The sequence below is a fragment of the Triturus cristatus genome, chromosome 1_1, assembly GCF_964204655.1.
Source record: "Triturus cristatus chromosome 1_1, aTriCri1.1, whole genome shotgun sequence".
NCBI classification, from domain to species: domain Eukaryota; kingdom Metazoa; phylum Chordata; class Amphibia; order Caudata; family Salamandridae; genus Triturus; species Triturus cristatus.
In genome coordinates, this window is record NC_140579.1 from 94495113 (window position 1) to 94516139 (window position 21027).

The 21027-nt window shown below is 46.9% G+C and overlaps 1 protein-coding gene across 2 annotated transcripts in view; it reads right to left on the bottom strand.

Annotated features, from left to right (window-relative positions):
* LOC146869597 (ethanolamine kinase 2-like) overlaps positions 1–18382 on the bottom strand; it is a 166308-nt gene extending 147926 nt beyond the window's left edge. The window contains exons 1-2 of one of the 2 annotated variants that reach the window (XM_085607999.1): positions 18257–18382; positions 17917–18162 (exon numbers count right to left, since the gene is read on the bottom strand). In XM_085607999.1, coding sequence (XP_085464125.1) covers positions 17917–18066 — 150 coding nt within the window. In that variant the 5' untranslated portion in view covers positions 18067–18162; positions 18257–18382. Of the gene's footprint in view, positions 1–7880; positions 7969–17916; positions 18163–18256 lie in introns of those variants that run through there. The other variant, XM_085608080.1, reaches the window with a different exon arrangement.
* Positions 18383–21027: the final 2645 nt, after the last annotated feature.

Here is a 21027-nt window from a genome sequence, read left to right on the forward strand (position 1 = left end):
GTGCTTAAGAAGCAGTTGGAAATGGATTTTCTGCAATGGTTTGCAGATCTGGAAGTGGATTAGTGGGATCCATCTTAAATCCCCTTGTGGTAATTGCCCTTTGTTCAGTATTCCTGGTTTTGGTCTTTAAGGGTTATAAGAGAATACAAGTAAAGAGAGGAATGAAAAGGAATGGATTAGATGTAGAGTTAGAAGAGAGTGAGTGTAGATACTATGATGACATGAAACATCTGAAAGAGTCCAGACGAAAATTTATGAAACCCATGAGGTTTTGATTGGGCCATCAGATAAGATCTGTTTCTTGATTATGATGGCTTGATTTGCCATGAGAGGGGGAATTGGAGCAGTGTTATTTTAGCTCTACCCTTACACGTCACAGAAGTGCTAGACTTACGTTCGCTTACCACCATATATTCTGTGATGCTAACGTTATGAACGACAAGTGAAGTATTTTAATACATTACTGAATTGCATTCACTGGAGAAACTAGAGAATCATAAACGTTTGCACATTAATGTTTTACCATGAACGAAATGTCGTTTTTATACATATTCATGCTTATGTTTTATTGCATATATTTGAAAGTGCTTTACACAATGTAAGCATGAACTTGTTTACATTTATATTGATGCATTTGTTTTGAAGTTATACATGCACATATAACCATGTAATCGAAGTGCACATTTTAGTGTTTAACCATGCTAATTTAACTAGGCCTGAATCTGAAGAGCATTTTGGTCGCCTTGCATGTTCTCTCCTTTGCAGATGCGGTTCCAAGGCTTCATTAGTCAGAGAAAGGAGTATTGTGCATTAGTGATAGCGAGGTCCAAGAAGAAAATCTTGGTAGAGATGTGAGGAGCGAATGAACAGGAGAAAAGGTGTCTATTCATTGTCTATCCAAAGCTTTCATGATATGAGAAAAGTTTGATGATGTTGTCAATGGGCACATGAAATGTAATTCTATTAGTTCCTGGAAGGGTGGTAGGAGGATCATACTATGATAATGTATCTGTAGGTTTTAAGTAATGTATGCACTGTTTGGAGTTTAGGGCAGTTCCCTATAGACAATGGGCCAGATTCACAAAGGCATTCTGAGACAAAAGTCTAACTTTACTACGTTTGGTATTCACAGAGGTCATTTATGAGTCGTATCTTTTCATCCGTAGTCGGGCTGTACTCTCCGGGTCAAGCCGTATTCTCTGGCTCAAGTCGTACTCTTCGGCTCTGATTTTTATGACCTCCTCTACCATTTATCTTAAGTTCCTAAAGTTCAGTTTTGTCAAAATTGCATTCCAGCCTATTGACTACACTTCATCTGGCCTGAGCTGGAGAGGACGGCCCAACTGCAGACGTGAAGATACGGCTCGTAAATGACCTTTGGGAATACCAACAAATGTAGTAAAGTTAGACTTTTGTCTCAGATTGCCTTTGTGAATCGGGCCCCTAGAGTGGTACAGACCTCTCTGCTTGCCCTATTCTGTTTTTTTTAATCGTTTTATTTTATTATGTATATTAATGCATACCATAACATCACAAATACAGATCAGTATGTTCTCCCCCCCACTCTTATCTAATTATTCAGCCTCTGTTCCTTCCATGGGTTGTACATGTCTCATTTCTTGTCCCGATAGTAATCCCAACGTCCTTTGAGAGCAGTCGAGCCCTGTCTTTCTCACCTCCCCGGCAGCCTTGTCTTATACATTAGGTCTACAGCCCTCTGTACTTCACCCAATTCCCATAGACTTTGTCCCATTTGCCAGGACATCCCCGACTTTGCTAAATTACTTTCTCTGCTGCGCAACACCAATCCAGGTCTTGCTCCCGGTCCCTCACTGGAGATGGCCGCGACCTCCTCCACTTTCTGGCAATATTCCTCTTGGCCACTAAATCAGCTAGCATTAACCACAATTTAATATACTTTGACCATTTTTGTCCCCCGTTACATTTAGCAGGTGCCATTTAGGCTCCATTGGCACTGCCTCCCCGCCACCCTTGACATAACATAACATAATGTGTATTTGTTAAGCACACGTTCACCACTACGGGTATCTTGGCGCTGAATAACAGATGTTTGTTGTTACCCAACTCAATGGTACTCATTTTATCGACCTCAGATGGATGGAAGGCTGAGTGGACCCACCGGGATTTGAACCTGTGACCGTGAGGTCAAAGACAGGCCCCTGCAGTAGACGCATTAGTCCACTGAGCCACCAGACCCGACACCACTTTGTAATCACCCTCCAGAATCTCTGCAGCACAGAACAAATCCATAGTGTATGGAAAAAGATACCCTCCTCCCCACACCCTCTTGCACAAGTATTTGAGTTGCATTTGCCTATGTGAAAAAGTCTCGATCTGGTTGTATATGATCTGTGTATTATTCTAATTTGTATCAGCCTAAAACGGGGCTTAATAGCTACTTCTGTTGGACTCTGTATGATTTCCAACCAATCATCCACCTCTAGGATCCCAACATCACCCTCCCACTTGCCTCTCAGGGCAACTAGCGGGTCTGGGGTACTATTCATTAGTTTTGTATAAATAAGGGAGGATGCCTTTTCCGCTATTGGGTCTGCTAGGAGTCTATCTTCCAGCGGTGTATATTTCGGTATATGCTCTCCCAGTTTTACATTTGCTTTTAGGGCGTGTTTTAGTTGCATGGTGTCCGGCATTTGGTATTCTGCCTGAAGTCTCTGGAAGTCTACCATTTCTTGACCCTTCCAAATATCTCCCAGAGATTCAATGCCCAGGAGTGCCCATGCACGAAATCCCTTTAGCTCTTGCACCACCCTCAAGAGGTCACTGTCCCACAGGTGAGTCTGCTCCGTTAACTTGCCTTCCCAATCTAACAAGCATTTGCAATGCAATAGGTCTCGCATTAACGCAAGTTTAAGCTATTGGCATTGTAAATGAAAATGCCGGGTTTTTTTTAACATAAATAAAAGGCATTGTTTTAAAAAGCCTCAATATTTGAAAATGACATCCTCCCACTTGCAAACAGGAACTTAGTTTCCATATATTTAGCCCCGCCCAGATCGTCAGGCCAGGTGGTGAGTGGGTCATAATTATTCCAATCTCCACATGTGAGTATTTCCATTTTGGAAGCATTCAGTTTGAGATGGCTGGAGGCCATCCACTGATCAAAGGCTCTGAGGCAACTGAAAATGTATGAGCTTCCAATGTCTTTGGGGCTATCCAGTTTAAGGAGTATTTGTGTGTCATCTGCATAGTTATAGCACATGAAGTGAAATTGATTGATCAGTGTCGGTAATGACTTCATATAGCTGTTCAAAAGCATGGGTGAGAGCCTTGAGGGACCCCTGCTTTTGTAAAGTGCAGTTTGGATGAGAAAGGGGGTTTGGATGACATAAGTTCTGTTTTGAAGGTAGGGTGTGATCCAGTCGGGAGCAGGCCTCTCTATGCTGGCTTCGTAGAGTCCTTGTCAGCCGCAGCCCGTGCAGGTCAGAGCAGTGGGGCAGTAGGACCGGGCAAGGGGGGCTTTTGACAGACGATGACGAGGGAACATTAATTTTTTATTTAATTTTCCGTCATGGCCATCTTTCGAATGCCCGCTCTCCCCAACCCGGCCCCACCGCTCTTACCGGGACGGGACGCAGCTGGTCTTTGTATTAGAGTGTCATGGTCAACCGTGTCAATGGTGGCTGAGAGGTCCAAGAGAAGTTGTGCAGCAATCCTGTTCTAGTAAACTATGTTCCTACGGTCATCCCGGATGGCAATGAGGGATGATTCTGCGCCTCTTCCTGGACGGAATCCTGTTTGGAAGTCTGAAAGTATAGAATTATTTTCAATGAATTGGGACATCTGGGTGAATGCTGCTCTTTCTATTGTTTTCCCCGAAAGGTGCGTTTGTGATTGGTCTGTAGTTGTCAGGGTTAAATGGGTCTATGTTTGTTTTCTTTAGTAATGGGCGTATGTATGATTTTTTAGGTCTTCTAGAAATATTCCTGTAGTTAAGGAATTGTTGAGGATTCTTCTTACTGGTGTGGCAGTAGTTGGAAACATGTTCCAGAAGGTTTGTGGTGGACTTGGGTCAGAAGTGCTGCGGTCAGGCCTGCTGGCTTTGACCAGGTCTATACATTTGCTGTGTGATATTTGTTGGAAGGAATGCAATGGCTGGGTTAGCCTACTTTTAGAGGGTTGTTTGGAAATGTCTGCATTGGTTGTGTAATGATTTGCCAGTTTGTTTGTGAAATCTTGAGTAATGGGATGAGCTCCTTTATGGCAATGTGGTGTGACATGGGGATATGTGTATCATGTTTATGGTGTTTGATGATATGATGTATGGCATGGTATAATGTGAAGTGGTGAGCAGTTGTTTTCAAATGTGTTATGTGGTATGTGGTGTTCTACAACATGACATGATGAGATTTTATGTTATGTGGTGTGGTTAATGGAGATATTGTATGGTGTCTTGCAATGTATTATAATGTAGTGAGTAGAAGTGTTGTATAATGCTGGTAAGTGTGGTGTGGTGCATTGGTACGGACATATGTGGTTCTGGATTGTGCGCTTTTGTAGGGTGTGATATAGAATGATGAGGCGTGAGTCACCACTCAACTCACTGCAATCTTTTGATGAGTCTGCTGAGGGGTGTAAGGTGAAAGCTTTCGCCAAGTTCAATGACATTGTACTGATTACTCTTGTAAAAGAACAGCACTAACATAGGTTCTCATTTCTGTTGACCTGGGTGACCATTTAACCTATTTAGTGAACAGCATATCATTACATTTAGCATTTCTCAATCTCTGGGGTGTAATCGCATTATGCTAGTATTTTATGTTCAAAGTTAGACTACTCGGGACGATATGGAATCAGGATCTTCCTCATCTGTGCAGAAATCAATCATAAGAGAAAACAAATCGTCTGTCATTTGAAAAGGTGTGATCTGCGACCAGGATATTTTAGCTATCTGGAAAAAGACACATTTTGCATAACCAATGTGAATTTTTTGAACATTGGAATGTTGTGAGCTCTGGTAAAGGCAATGGATGGCAAAGACGCCCAATCTGACCTTTGTTCTAATGCTTATCATTGTGTATTCCTCTGCTTCATTTACAATAGTCTACTGTCAGTAGGTGGAATGTCCCAATAGCCTTATAGCCCTTAAGCCTCAGACTTTAGTAGCCCAAAAAAGGCCCTGTCCCTTTTCATAGTCCCCGCCTGCCAGCTGAGCCTGTAACTTAGATAGTGGGACTTTAACAGCCATGGTAGCCCTTGACACCGGGCTATGATACTACAAGAAAATCAAGATAAGCACTCCAAAGCCATCAAAATAAACCAATTTTTTAAATATGTATAAGAAGTGGTATCAAGATCTGCCCCACAAATGATTTTGCAGGATGGTGTTGAACTATTTCTTATTAAGTGCCTGATTTAGATCTTGGCGGTCTTACCGCTGTCCTGCAGCGGTCCCAGTAACCTGTCGAGCTAACAGTGGTCCGCCCGCCGTATTTAGATGTTGTGGTGAGAGACAGAATAGCGCTGCGGCGGTGGTCTTCCCTGCTGACTCACAGTACTCTGTCGTCGTCAGGCCAGTGGAATTGTGCCAACCTTATTTATATGTCCTGCTGGGCTTGCAGTCTGCGGGTGGCGGTTCCTCAGTGGAGTGAGGTCCTGGTGCAGTGAAGGCTGGTAAGTACAACTTATTTATGGGTGTAAATACATATGTGTCAGGTTAGCATGCAATGCATATGTAGGCAAAGTGGTATGTCCCTTTGTGTCACATTTATAATGCTGCTTGCACAACATTTACACACCACTGAATGACCCCCCCTACGATACATGGGAGTGATACATGAGTGGTTTACCTTCGATCCCAGCGACACCGGAGTCATTTGGTGTCATGGTGGTGTCTGTGCAGCAAAGGGGGGGCCTGGACGAATGCGTAGTAGCAGGAAACGGAAGCGAGAAGCAGGAACTAGATAAGTTATTGCCTCCTTTCCTACCATCCCACCACCTGAGAGCAGGAGGTCTTTCTGCCCCCGTTGGGGCAGCGGGAAGGCCCATCGTAATCAGCTCGGCTGCAATCTTGCCTGGAGTCCCGCCGCCAGCTGTTCCAGCCTCTGCCGCTGTTGGCATAGTCCAGGTATCCTGACAGAGTCAGGGGGACTGCAGCCGTCTCTCGTGTATGGAATCGGCAGTGGACCCATTAGGCGAAGATCTAAACCAGGCCCAAGTCTTGGTGCAAGTGGGAATAGTTTAATGAGGAAGAATAGAAATGATGCCTCTGTATCTATCCACCCTCTAGTTTGTTTGATCCTCACAACAAGTAGCCCCATCATAATCTAGATTTCCTCAAAAAAGTAAAGAGTGTTTATCTTATGTAAGGGTATGGCCCAACATCCACTCCACCCTCTTCTGCTGGGAAACTGAGAATCTAACCTTTCTGGCTCTTAGTGTGTACTGCTGTACATGCCTCCCTGCAAATGTGGCCGGCAGCGAGAGCGGATCATACAAAGACTGGAAGAACTTTCTGATTGACTTCCACTTCACCAGGGCGAGCACAGAGAATGCTTATCCAGGTCACTCCAGGACGTTAGATACCTGCTTGCAGAAAGAATCCTCTCTCCAGCCTTACTCATTCAACTTGTGATTTCCAGCCTGCCCATCCATTCCACCTATGGGCCCTCTGCTCTCCAGGTGGCCGTCCTTTACCCGGGCTTGATTATATCCTGCTTATCATCACCTCCTTTCTTTTCTGCTTGTCAATGCAGGTGCCTCTTGCACCACAACCTTTGTTCATCCTCCCAAGATGTCATCATCTGCACCAGGGTTCGTAGAGTCTCGGAGGTGCAGAGTGTATAGTGTGATAAGCCCTGTTTATGGCATAGTGTATTGCGAGTTTTGCTTCCAGCTCTTTCCTGCAGGTGCTGCCCAGCCGTACAGGCATCCTGTGCAGCTCTGATTACTAATGTGAGACATCCAACCCCAGGGTGGGTGATCCTGGACAACCGCTACTCCCCACTGCACATAGTGTCACTCCTGTACCTGTCCAGTCCCGGCCTCGCTGGGCGAGTTACCCTCGGTGACGATGGTGTCAGGAATTCCAGCTCACTCACTAGACAACCTGCCAGCAACCAAAACCGCGCTCCACTTTTCGGTGGCCCTGGTTTCTCTTAAACCCTACTGATGAAGAAACTTTCAGCCATGTTTGGAGTTTGCCTCTGAACCTCACACACCTCAACCAACATCTCCCACATAGACCCTTCTTCACCCAACTTCCATCCATGCACTCTGAAAAGAAAGGTGCCCAGGACCGATGCCATCAGAGAGCTTCTTGGCCTCACCAGGCTAGAAAGCACTTTCACAGATGAGACAATTCAAACAACCCCCCATCGCCATCTTATTCACAGTGGGCTCCTAGATGTGTGCTGCTTCAACCATCAAAATGACGGTCTCTTGTGAGAGACATACAACTTCAAGCTGCCAATAATAACTCGAGCATCTATTTGGAAATGTGATGTTTTGCACCAAGCTTTATATTTCAATCAATAAACAGCATAAAATGTTAGCACGGAAAATCCTTGGAATATAGTTAACAATTGTGCATTTTTGGAGACGTCTTCCTCACTGCAGGTGCTTTCTCAAATGAGACACAGGCCTGGAAGTGAGTGGGTTAGAGCTCGCTCACTGATGAGCGGTCTATCCAGCTGTATTTGTTCTCTGTCTCAGCCCAATGAAAGCCGTAGAGGGTGATGATCACTCAGGCTGCCTATTCCTGCCTCCTTCTTTCACCAGTCTACTCTCCATTCCTCTTTATCTCACTCTTGCAGGTACTTTCTTCTCCCTTGCTTTCTCCTATTGTCACTGTTCTCCTATCTCCCCTTCCTTTCTCCGGTTACCGCTTTCCTCTCTCTTACCCTGTGCCAAACTTTGATGACATGTCGGTCCCAAAAAATGAGCGCCGGTGCCAGCCACGTGCAATCGCCGCACTCGGTCTTTGATCAAAAGCCGAGCTGGAGTCGCAGCAGCCAGGCATGCAACGACCATAGGGCTCAAAGGGCTTCAGCCCCCCCCCCCCCGCCCCCCCGCCCAACCTCCTGTTGTGTGTCAGCCCGGGCTGAAGCAGCTTCCCAGGCACACACAGACACACACACACAGCTTTCGAGCAGCTGTGGGCTGGCTGGTCCGCCGTCCGTCTTACCCGAGTATTTCACAGGTCTTTAAAAGACCATTTACATGATAAGGACGCTTTGTTGTCGCCCCCCCCCCCTTCCCCCTTCTTAGAGCCTCTGCATCTCTGTCGTGCATGGATTGGGCTGTGTCCAAGCAGAGACGTTTTAAGGCATGGGCAAAGTGGGCTCTGGCCCAGGGCCCCAGCCTTTCAGGGGGCCCCCTGACAGAGTCAGCTCCATTCTCCAGAGTTTTGCCCTAATGACCTTGATTATTTCTTAAACGGATTGTTTTAAATACTGTTTTCCTTTAATTTATGTTTTATGTGCCTGATGTGTGAGAGTCTAGTACAACTATTTTGCTGCGAATGTTGTGTTTATGTTTCATGCAGTATACAGAAAAAAAGTTTCTTTTAGATCAAAACAAGGCCTAACATATAAGAAATGGGAGGGCGTCACAGAGATTATTTGCAGTAATATTGGTGAGCTGCTGCTGTGTTACAATATTGAAAACACACATACCTATCCCTGAATATTAGATGTAAACACATTTAGGGCCTTATTTATGAGAAGTGATGCATCGCTGTGTGAAAACAGGGATGCGTCACTTCTTAGTGCGCCCTCCTTGCGACATGACGGATGCGTCATATTTACTGTATGTCGCATCATGTCGCATGGACTTAAAGATACGTCAGTATTTCTGGCGTATCTGTAGGCGCAAAATTGATGCATTGCTGGGGTGTGTCTGAAAATAGACACAAGTCCAGCAATGTGTCCTTTCACATGGGCAAGCCCCATGTGAAAGGGCCTGCATCAGTCTTACACCTGCTGTGAGGCAGGTGTAAGATATTGACGCAATGGCCTCCTAGAAGTGGCCCACTGAGTTTTCATAGATTTCAATGTGCCACTTCTACGAGGCTTTTTGCGGGGGAACACCCACCCTGCATACATTATACCTGGCGCAGTTATAATGTGGTGCAGGGGTTTACAAAGTGACGCATCTGCCTAGATGCGTCACTTTGTCAATAGGGCGCAACATGGCACATTTTTGTCGCTGCAGGTGAGTCACAAAAAGTGACACACCGGCTTCATAAAAGTGAAACAAGGCCTCATAAATAAGGCCCTTAGAACTTGGACGAGTGTTCCTTTGCACTGTCAGGGACCTAATGAAATTAAATTAAATAATGTATTTAATAAAGTGCGCAGCCACTCAGACTAGAGTGTCCTGGCACATGACAGCGGGAGGAAAACGTGCGTAGAAGACCCATCAGTTATTAAAAAGCCAGGTTTTTAAGTTCTTCCTGAAAGAGAGTAGGTCTGTGGTTAGTCTCAGAGACTTAGGGAGTCTATTCCACAATTTTGCGCCTAGAAAGCAGAGGGATCTGCCTCCAGTGCGGGCACGGCATATTTTAGGCACGATGGCCAGGTAGGCATTGGAAGATCTTAGGGGTCTAGATGTTGTGCAGTGATTAACGCGCTTATTTAGGTAGCCGGCTTCTAAGCCGTGGAAAGCTTAAAAGAAGATGGTCATCGCTTTGAAGTTGATCCGTTCTTTTATGAGGAGCCGGTGTAGAGACTTAAGAATAGGGTTCATACTAGGTCTGGGTTTAGGTCTCAGGATGGCTCTGGCCGCGTTTTGTACTACTTGTAGGCGCTGGAAAAGGGCTTTGGGAAGACCGAGGTACAAGCTGTTGACATAGTCAAGCTTTGATGTCACCAGAGCCTGCACCACGATCTTTCTACTCTCATGCGGTAACAGTGGCAGGAATTTTTTTAGCATCCGGAGTATGCCAAAGCAAGCGCCAGTTAGAGTTTGGATTGGAAAGCGCATGGAGAGTGTCTTGTCTATGACAATTCCTACGTTTTTGACTTTCTCCTTTTCAGCGGGCGGGGGCAGCAGATCTTTTGGCCACCAAGAGCTCCAGTCAGGCGTTTCTGGATTACCAAAGAAAATAACTTCAGTTTTGTCAGGATTGCACTTCAGCTGATTGATCTTAAGCCAGTTAAAAACCTTTGTGAGGCAAGACCTGATCATTGCACCATCAAAGTCAGTTCCTTTTTCACATGTAAAAATCAGCTGAGTGTCATCAGCATAGGAACCAATTTTGGCGCTCTCTTCCTCTACCAGAAATGCAAGGGGTGTAGATATATATTAAAAAGGGTAGGACTGAGAATGGAGCCCTGAGGGACACCTACATTCATGGCCAGAACTGGGGATGAGAAAGGTGGGAGCCAGATGTCCTGAGATCTATTTGCCAAGAAGGATGACATCCATGTTAAGGCGCCCTCCCAGGTCGATGTCAGCAAGTCTCTCCAGGAGCCTCTCATGTGGGACCGTATCGAAGGCCGCCGACAGATCGAGCACTATCAGAACAGCCTTGCCTCCCTGGTCCAGCTTACCCTTGAGAAATTCAGTCACTTCCAGCAGAGCGGACTCCGTACTGTAGTTAGCCCTAAAACCGGATTGGGACTCATGAAGGAGCTTCCCATCATCAATGTGTTTTTGGAGGACCTTGTTTACATGCTTTTCTAATACTGTGGAGAGGGCACGAAGAAGGGAGATTGGCCTGTAGTTGGCAGGGTCTGTCAGTTTGGCGTTAGCCTTTTTCATCAGTGGAAGAATCTTAGCATTCTTCCATAATCTCGGCATGTTGCCTGAGGGGAGGGAAGCATTAAAGAGCTGGTTTACCGTGGGGTTTATGGTGGGAGCTAATAGGTTCAGGATATTCGCTGGACATGGGTCGGTAGGAGAGCCAGACTTAATGCTTTGGAGAAGGGTCAGTGACTCTTCAAGCTAAAACTCAGGGAAACTAGTAAAGATGGAGGATCCAAGAGGTGAAAGTTGCTATTGGAACTAAGGTAGAAGGTCAGTTCTTCCTCTGAGATGTTACTGAAGGCTTGTTAGATCACAGAGATCTTTTTGTGGAAGAATTGAGCTATTTGCCTAAACCATTCTTCCGTACATGGCCCTTCCTTTGTGCCTGCTTTCGGGTCAGTAAAGGATTTAACTATGCTAAAGATTTCCTTACTCTTATTTTGGGCATTTTCTATTTTGGTTTGAAAGAAGTTTTTCTTGGCTGCCTTCACAAGAATGTAATGAGCTTTTAAGGTGTCTTTATACACCTTCCTGTCCTCAGGTAGATAGGATTTACGCCAATTCCGTTCCATTTTTCTACAATTTCTTTTGCTAGATCTGAGGGAACTGTTAAACCACGGAGCTGGTGAGGCCGACCTCTTTGAGGAGCGGGAAACAACTGGTACCACTGTACCAATATTGGTACGGAGCTATGAATCTATTGAGAGGGTGACCGAGTCGGGGCAGACAGACAGCTCCAGTGAGGAACAACCGAGGGCATCTGCTAACATCGGGATGGATATTTTATGGAACGTCCTGTAATTAGGGACCCTCTGCCCTGTGTTAGCCCGAGGGGCTGTGGCAGAGTTGGGAATGACACATTTTAATAGGAGGTGGTCAGACCAGGTAATGGGAAGAGGAAGGCTTGCTTATATGTCAACGTTGTGAAAGATTTGGTTTATGGTATGACCCTTCCCATGGGTGGCTGAAGAAATAGATGAAAACATGTTGCAGGCCTGCAGCGTCCCCAACAAGGAAATTGTTTGAGGGTCTTTTCCATTGTCCATAAACATATTGAATTCTCCCAGAATAAGGCAGTTGTTGTATTTTAAGGCCAGGGAGGTGGTGGCTGTATTAAGCATAGTAATAACACTTCCAATTGCACCGAGAGGTCTGTAAATCAGAAAAAAAACAGCTATGCTATGATGGGGGGATAAGGTACAGCAGAAGCCTAAGGACTCTGCACCCTCGATGTTTTCCATTGGTATAGGAGAGCAGTCTAGTTTTTAATTGTAAATTATGGTGACACCGCCCCCCTTCCCACTTTGTCGGTCTCTTCTAAAGATTTTATAACCCGTAGGGATGGCCAAGGTGATAATAGGGTTGGAGGCTACAGACAGCCAGATCTCAGTGAGAAATAAAAGATCAGGCTGTTCGTCTAAAAGTAGGTCATAAATGTGTGGTTCATGCTCTTGCGTAGAACGACAATTTAAAAGGGTGGCCTTTAAGTCCTCTGTTTTCTTATTGTTTTTACACTTATTGTTGCGTGGGAGGATCTTGGATGCGAGTTTCCTAGGCTGGAGGAGAGACCAGTTGCACTTATTAAATCGAAAGTCTACCTCCAAGCTCGGATCAGCGGCTGTACACTGACATAATGTAGCCGCCAAAGGCTAAGCAGTTTTTCCCTATTGTAATATAGTGGAAGAAACTCACCGGAGGGGAACTCGGCAGCATGGCCAGAGCCAGACGCCTCCGGGATGCTGACGGGCACAGAGGGCCTTGCCTTTGGCACACCAGCGGCGCGCCGAAGGCACATGTCCGTTTGCATCGGGAATATATAGGCTAATGCCTTTGATGAAACTGGACCGCTAATGCAGCTGAGGAAGCGGAAAATACGTGGGCGGAAGTGAGGAGCCCGATAGCAGCCCCAGCCCTCCGCACAATCGGCGTATCAGCCACGGCGGACCAGGACTGGAGAAAAAGCGAGATGCGAATCGGAGCAGCTAAGGAGGTGCAGGCAATCAGAATCAAGTAAAGTGCAAGTGCGCGCAGGTAGAAGAAATTGTTAAAAAGCACAGAGTAATTAAGACACAATATACAATTTAAAATGTATTAAAAACCTAGTAGCAGGGCTGGAAACACTAAATCTTACCGCTGTCAGCTGCACGCGTCTGTTTGCCTATGATGCAAACTGGACCGCTAATGCAGCTGAGGAAGCAGAAACTGCGTGGGAAACAGGGGCTCAAATTGGATCATAAATTCAAAGCTGTTCTGAACAGGGGCCCCCAAAATATGTTTGGCCCAGGGCCCCCAAAATCCTTAAGATGTCCCTGTGTCCAAGTTTGAAGCCTGGATGAACATTGATTAACCAAACTGTCAGAGTAGCGGAACTGCCATCACGCGCACACTGACATCAGTGGGTTGACCCTTGTGCCGCCCTTCGACCTGACTGCAGTCTACGAGCCCAGGGCTACTGACGGGCTAAAGAAAGGGCAAGCAACAGAAAGTAAACACAGGTAACCAGCCTTGTTCGCTTTCTCTGGCAGCAGCTCTCCGCAAGCATTAAGATGCCAGGGGTATCAAAAAGGGAGGTACACACCTGGCTAGCGCTACTGGATACCCGTGGAGGCCTGAGACCCTCACGGGGCAGCCTCCGTTTACAGCCCTGCTCTGACAGCTTACAGGTCTGTAGGCGCAGAAATAACTGTGAACTTGGGCTTTGGGAGGGGCCTCGCTCAACGGATCCCAGCTGGAGACCGTTCTAGAGTCTAAAGGTCTAAACATATGTCACAAATAAAGCTCCCGCCACCAGCACCGGTGAACAGATCTCCGCTGCGCCCAGAGTGGGTCACTACATCGGACACGCAGCCCCGGCACACACGCCCGTCTCCTAGTTTGCACCCGTAATATACCGAGGATTGCAGAAGAGAGCTGCCCGACTTAATGAGACGCAAACAGCAGCTCGTCGATCCCACTTGGTCTCAATGGTGTCCCGTTAAAGACTTTGCAATCAGCCCTTAATGTACCTCGGCATAAGTGTTAGCACTTTATAAACCCCTGCCCTCCTGTCGGCACACCGCAACGCCCCCACAACAAATCCCACCTTGCCCCTCTTAAATCCGTTCTCCATTCAGTGGCTCGTTTTATATTTGGGGCCAAAAGAAGTGACCACATCACTAGGGTGACCAACTGGCATTGGTGCAAATTCAGGACGGTGAGTGTAAAAATTCAGGACAAAGGGTCAAAATTCAGGACACAAATTCAGGACAGGAGGTCAAAATTCAGGACAAAACTTCAGGATAATAGGTACGTTTTACAGACACATCAGAGGAGGTCACGCAATAGTATATAAGTAAGCCCAGCCATATCCAAACATATTCAACCATTTGCAAACCTATCCATCATGTATCCTTCCATCAATCATTTCACTCATCCATCCCTTCTTCCATCCTTTCACTCATCCATCCATTATCCATCCATCCACCCTTTCACCCTATCCATATGTACACTCATCCATCCACTCTTCTACCCATCCATCCAGCCATTTACCCTTTCACTCATCCAGCCATCCTTTCACTTACTCATCCATCCACCCAATCACTCATCTTTCCACCCATCCACCCTTTCAGTCATCTATCCATCCCCCCTTTCTCTCACCATCAAACCTTTCACTTAGCCATCCTTCCTTCCATTCATCCACCCACCCATCCATTTATTCATCCACACATGAATCCATCCATTGATCCTATCACTCATCCATCCTTTCTCTCATCCATCTATCCTTTCACTCCTTCACTCATCTATTCATCCTTTTGTCCATCTACCCTCCCTTTCACTCACTCATCCATCCTTACATCCACCCTTTCACTCATCCGTCCATTCATTCACCCTTGCACTTATCAATTCATCCATCATTTCACTCATCCATCCACCCACTCACTCATCGTCCACCTTTTCACTCATCCATCCTTTCACTCATCCATCCTTTCACTCATCCATCCTTTTACTCATCCATCCTTTTACCTAATCCATCCACCCTTTTACCCGCCCAGCTACCCTTCCACCCATACATTCAGCTATTTACCTTTTCTCTCATCCATCCCTCCACTCACTCATCAATCCATCCATCCTCTCTCATTATCCATCTATTCAATCTTTCATTCATCCATTCACCCTTTCATTAATTCATCCAGCCATCCACCCATCCCTTCATTTACTCACCCGCCCAACTTTTCATATTAATTTTGAGCTGAGCCTTTTTGAGAAGAGGCCCATCAAGAAGCCATCACTGGGGGGGGGGGGAGCCATCACAGGAGGGGGAACAGGATCCACCAGGGTGGGCACAGGGGTGGGCATGCAGTATTCTAGTATCATCTTGGTCTCTTCCAGGGTGGGGTAGGGCTCCTCACCCCCTCCTGGACAGGACAACGAGAAGACAGGCTCTCTTTCCAAAATGTTACTTTTCCATCCCCCACTGTGATGTACAGTACTTAAAGGAGATACTCCAAGAGAACTGATGTAACTGATTGTCCTCCATACTTTGTTAATCAGTGTGGGTGCGATTGTGCCATTTCTTTGTTTTATTACATTATAGACTGCATGTTTGAAGAACCGAGGTTTGCTTACAATTTAGGGACAGTAATTAAGCTCTGTGAAGAGAACCACGTGCTGCCTCGGTGTAATCAGGGCTGGTTCTAGGATGTTTGGGGCCCTGGGCAGAAAGGGAATGTGTGAGGCCCCTCTAAATTGCAGAGACACGAGGCATTCAGGGCTGTTTGCATCTGAATAGATGCCCCTGCTCCTGAAGCTGCAGCCCCTCCCTCTCAATCACCTCTTAACAGCTCATCAAGGGCGGAAGGTGTGAGGGTTGCCATCCCGCTGTGCCTCTCCAATGCTGCTGGGTATCTGAGCTTTGGTACTGTATAGGAGTCTGTTACACCCGACCTCAACAACATCAGAGTCACGAAGGGAGGTGGGTGGAAGCTGTGCCGGATTTAGGGTGGTGCGACCGGTGCCCGGTTAAAATTACGGATAAATGGCGTCCGTTAAACAATCCTTCACGGACAACGGACAGACGGCCGAAATTACGGACTGTCCGTGAAATTTACGGACGGTTGGTCACCCTACACATCACACCCATTTTGTCTTCTCTTCGATGGCTTCCCATCGAGGCAAGATCAATCTACAAGACTGCCTGCATCACCCACAAAGCCTGGCACAATTCCTACCCTCGATACCTGGCGAATAAACTGGACATTTCTGGAGGCTGTAGACCGTCTCGTAATGCAGAAAATGTCCTGCTTGTGCCCTTTACCTTCAAAAGGGAAAGATCGATGGCTCAATCCTTCTCAGGCAAAGCGGTGAGAATCTGGAACTCGCTTCCTCCACTACTCCGTACCACCACCTCTACCCAGACCTTCAAAACTGACCTCAAATCTCTTTTCTTCCAAACACACTTCCAGAACTTTATGTCCTTCAAGGATGTTCTTTCATTATTATAAATTAGTAATCTATGCCTGTTCAATCTTCATCCTATTGTGTTTTTTGTGTGACTGCCGTCTATTGTTTGATTTTACCTTTTCTTGTTTTGCGTTTGTTTCTGTAACGTGTAAATATGTAATATTATTATTATTAAGCTTGTAAAGTGCCTGGTTACTCCAACGGAGTGTCCCCACGCTAGCGCACAATTAAGACCACAGCCAACTGGCCCAGATCCACCCCTGCATCCCCCAGCCTTAGGCCCTAAGCAGTAAGAGGCCTACTTTCAGCACCCCAGGGGGTGCTGGAAAAGCCAGGTTTTATGTTTTTTCCACAAAAAAGTCTCTGATGGGCAAGTCCTTAAGTCCACAGGTAGGTCATTCCAGGCCTTAGCCACAAGGAAGCCAAAGGAGCCGCCTCCTGCCCGCACCTTCTGCACCTTCGCCATAATCATTTTCGCCGTGCCCAGTTACCTCAGGTTCCGAGCAGGTCTATAAACGGTGAGAGGGGGGGCGCAAAATCTTGGCCCTTTCTTGTTAAGGATCCTATGGCCAAATCACAAGGCCTTAAAGGTGACTCTGGCCTGCATAGGGAGCAGGTGTAATCCCGTCAAGGCCGCCCCCACCGAGGCCTGTCTAGGGATATTGAGCATTAGCCGCGCTGCAGCATTCGGAGCCTTCTGCAAGATGTTCAGACTTCCTTTAGTCGCCCCTAGGTAAAGAATGTTACAGTAGTCTAGGCGGGATGTAACAAGGGCCTGTACAATGGTTCTTTGGCGTCAAGTGGGAGTAGGTCCAAGAATGTTCGCAACATTTTAAGAATACCAAAGCAGGTTACTGGCGCCACACCCCCAGCCCCCCTACCCCTGCCGTGAAAGCAGTCCTTACCCTACTTTCATAGGGAAAGTGCAAAGTGGCTGAATAGCCAGTAGGGCCTTGCTGGCCAGTTGTGAGGTGAGTAGTCACCGAGCACTGGTTTCCACTCCCTGACAGTCTCACGAAGGGACTACTTTCGACGTTGGACACCATGACAGCGCCTCGTTTTGTGGTATTGGAAGGGAGACGCTTCTCCACTGTCTGCTCATCACCCAGTGTAATTTGTAAATCAAAGATAACCTCAGAGGGGTCTGAGACACTCCCACCCGAAGGGCGAACCATTGTGTTGAAATTCATGCCATTCAATACATCACTGTCTTTATCATTGTCTTGATTGTATCAGGAATGCTTAACACACACTTCGATATCCTATTACTACAGAACGACTAAGGACTTCGCCAATACCCGTCTGCCTCTCTTACAAACTACTTGAATCACTTTTTTGTTTGGCTGTTGTGTTACTTATGTACTTTGCGTTACTTATGTACATTGTTTTCGCTTTTTGTGTCAGTTTTCCAAAATGTCAATAAAAACGATTTGAAATTAAAGATAACCACAGACTGCAATGTAAATGCCACCAAATGTAAACAGTGAGTGTGGTTTTGTATAGCGTTTGCACCTGTACTAGTATTCATTGTATCGACCGCGGAAAGAGGAAGGGTGGAGACGACCCGTCTGTGTTAGAATGTATGACCTGCGGGGCATACGCCATTGTCACCAGCAGGCAGTAACCTTTCCGTATATGTGTCTAGAGGGGAGTTAGAGGTAGGGGTTGTAGAGCCCACACGGTGAAGGACGAATGGGGAATGTGTATAGGGGTGGGGGGGAGGTTGATTTATGCAGGTGGTTCCCATACCTTGGTCTGTACCCGCTGCAGGTCCCACTCCGGCCTCAGCTCGCGGATAAGCTGCAGAGCCCCCGGGAGCACGTTCTCTTCGTCCACGGAGATGCTGTAGCACTGGGGGGCGACGCAGCCTTCGGGTAAGGGTAGCTCGGTGCCCGACATGTCCGACTCCTCGCGAAGCAGCCCGCGCCTGCAGTCTGGCACTTTCTCCCACGGTTCAATACCTCCTCTGTAGTCAGTGCCTGCTTGGGTCTCGGACTGGTGCCTTCAGACCGAGGCCGACCCGTCCTCGAGCCGGGGAGATTGGGTGGGAGGTGGGGGGCGTGTGAGCGTGGCGTGTGGGAGCCGAGGCGGAGTGAGGAGAGAAGACGCTGCAAGCAAACTCATTCACTCTCACTCACCCAGCCCCCAGGGGAGAAGCACACCTGTCCCAGCCATGGAAGCGCGTCATTCGCACTGTATATGGCTGCCAGAGAGGGAAGGGGAGGTGTGGGGGCACTGAACCTATGAATGAATATCTGCACTGGAATGGACCGGGCAACAGAGCAGGTGAATATTGATTTATAGCTACCTCTAGTCTACCTATGGGTATTTAGCGTAGGTTATCTTTAAATAATGACAACTGTTATCTTAAACTTTTCATCAATAAAGAAGTTTGCAGATTTCTTCGGTGACTTCACAGTTTTGCACAGTTGGCAAAGTTATGTGAAATCAAAGTATTGAGAGCGAAAGCGCCGTTGCCCTCTTCAGCTTGGCAGCCAGTGAACTCGTTTTACAGCCGCCTTATCTGTGTTATCGCGTGACGGGTTGAAAATACAACTATGCACGTCACTTTTGCTTTAAGAGTACTTGAGGCGATGTGATAGCTCAGTGGGTTAATGCACTTGCTTGCAAAGATCACTGTGTAGCCTGCATGTGTTTTGCAGGATTCGTGTGTAGGGTTTACTACGCCGCGTGGATGCGGAAGCGCGCACCTTTCAAGATTGCTTCTGAAGCGCGCGCACCCATCATGATAGTCGGCTGCACGTGTACGGTGTGGTTGGAAGGAGGTTGGTTTTGCGTTGACCCTGCTATGTAGAAAGTATTTTCAGGCCCTGCAGGATGACCACCGAGGGGCAGCTTTCGTGCATAGAGATGCAGTTACTGGCGATGTGGTGAATGCGGGCACGTGAATTAGACACGCACAATTCAGCCTTTCAGCACATCACAAACTGTGTGAAAATTATTACACCTGGTATTTTTTCCCAAAATAAATTTCATCTGGTAAACTGGGGTGTGTGTCATGGTGAGCAAAAGAAGGATGCATTAAACCCAGATCTTTGTGACTGAGGCTGAATCTTTGCATTGTTCAGCATACCGTTCATCATTTGTTCCTGTTGCTCTTGTTACCCTTAGTGGGAAGGGTATGCCCAGACGTGGGTCCCCTGCGCACTACACCACTGGATTCAAGCTAGCCTGGCTGATGAGGGGTGATGTATCGAAACCGGTCCCAGGATGCTTTGTCCCGGTTCAGGGAGGACCAGGCTTGGCAGTTCGGGCTGAAGAGCAGGGTCAAGTCTGATTTGAATATGGCTGGGTCCAAAGTGGGTTGGCATGGTGAGCAAAAGAAGGATGGATTAAACCCAGACCTTTGTTACTGAGGGTGAATCTTTGCATTGTTCAGTATACCGTTCATCATTTGTTCCTGTTGCTTTTGTTACCCTTAGTGGGAATGGTATGCCCAGACGTGGGTCCCCTGCGCACTACACCACTGGATTCAAGCTAGCCTGGCTGATGAGGGGTGATGCACCGAAACCGGTCCCAGGATGCTTTGTCCCGGTTCAGGGAGGACCAGGCTTGGCAGTTCGGGCTGAAGAGCAGGGTCAAGACTGATTTGAATATGGCTGGGTCCAAAGTGGGTTGGCATGGTGAGCAAAAGAATGATGTATTAAACCCAGATCTTTGTGACTGGGTGTGAATGTTTGCAATGTTCAACATTCCGTTTATCATTTGTTCCTTTTGCTTTAATCAGGTAACTTGTGGCGGAAATTTTGGGGAAAAGCAACAACTTTTCTTAGTTCTAAACCTCATAAAGGACAAAAAGACGCATTGTGCTGGATTCTTCCGCACGCTGAATTCCAGAAAAGAGAATGACACCAAATACTGCCCTCTGCCGAACAGAGCTTCTGGCTGTGGTAATTGCGGGTGCAGTATCACCGAATCAGCATTACCACGGCCATACGACTAGGGCCTAAATAGGGCTTGGGGTATTAACCAAGCAGTTTTTTTTTTTAAAACTGTAAAGTGATTTTAACATGACATCTGTGTGACATTAAGCAGTGATTTCTAAATTTGGTACAATAATAATAAATCTAAGGAAACCCAGTGTTTGTGGTATGCCCCAGAGACACAAAACGTTGCAATTTTTTAAAACGGAAAATGGAGGGAAAAGTGCTGTGCAAGAACGAGTGTGTATTTTATTTAAAAAAGGCCACTAGCAAAATGTTTGATAGCTAAAATCACCCTCTTTCCAGCTGACAGAAATAGGTGCTGTTCTCACCATTGGATTTGCTCTTTTTCAAGGGGTGGCCAATATTTCGTATCTTTGCTCTTTTTCCTACTGGACTGGCTGATGGGTGTACCTGGCTCCTGATTGGATTTCACTCACACTGACTATGAGTGTCATCAATACTCAAGGTGGGGGCCAGTTGGGATAAGGAACTCAACTATTTGCCTTCCAATGTAAACCAGTGGCGTAACGATAATTGAGGGGGCACCCCTGCAAGGTATGTGGAGGGACCCCCTCCGGACCCTATCAGGAGTTCCCCGGCCGAAGTGCAGTGCTGAGGGGGCCCCCTGGAGCTTGGGGGCCCCACGCACTGCAGGGGATGCGGGGGCCTGTGTTACGCCCCATGATGTAAACATATTCACTTCTTTTATAAGGCTGTTGACATTTTTCTGCTTGTTTAAGAGCAATTGCATGACACATTTCTATCATTTATAGGGGTCTCAAGGTAATAGCCAATGGGCAACTAGTCTTAGGGTGACTACACCCTTAGTGTGCCCACCCCACGTGGGGGAATGGGCACAATCCCTGACCCTGATTGGAGGGTGACTGCCACCTGCAAGATGGCGCGCACCGAA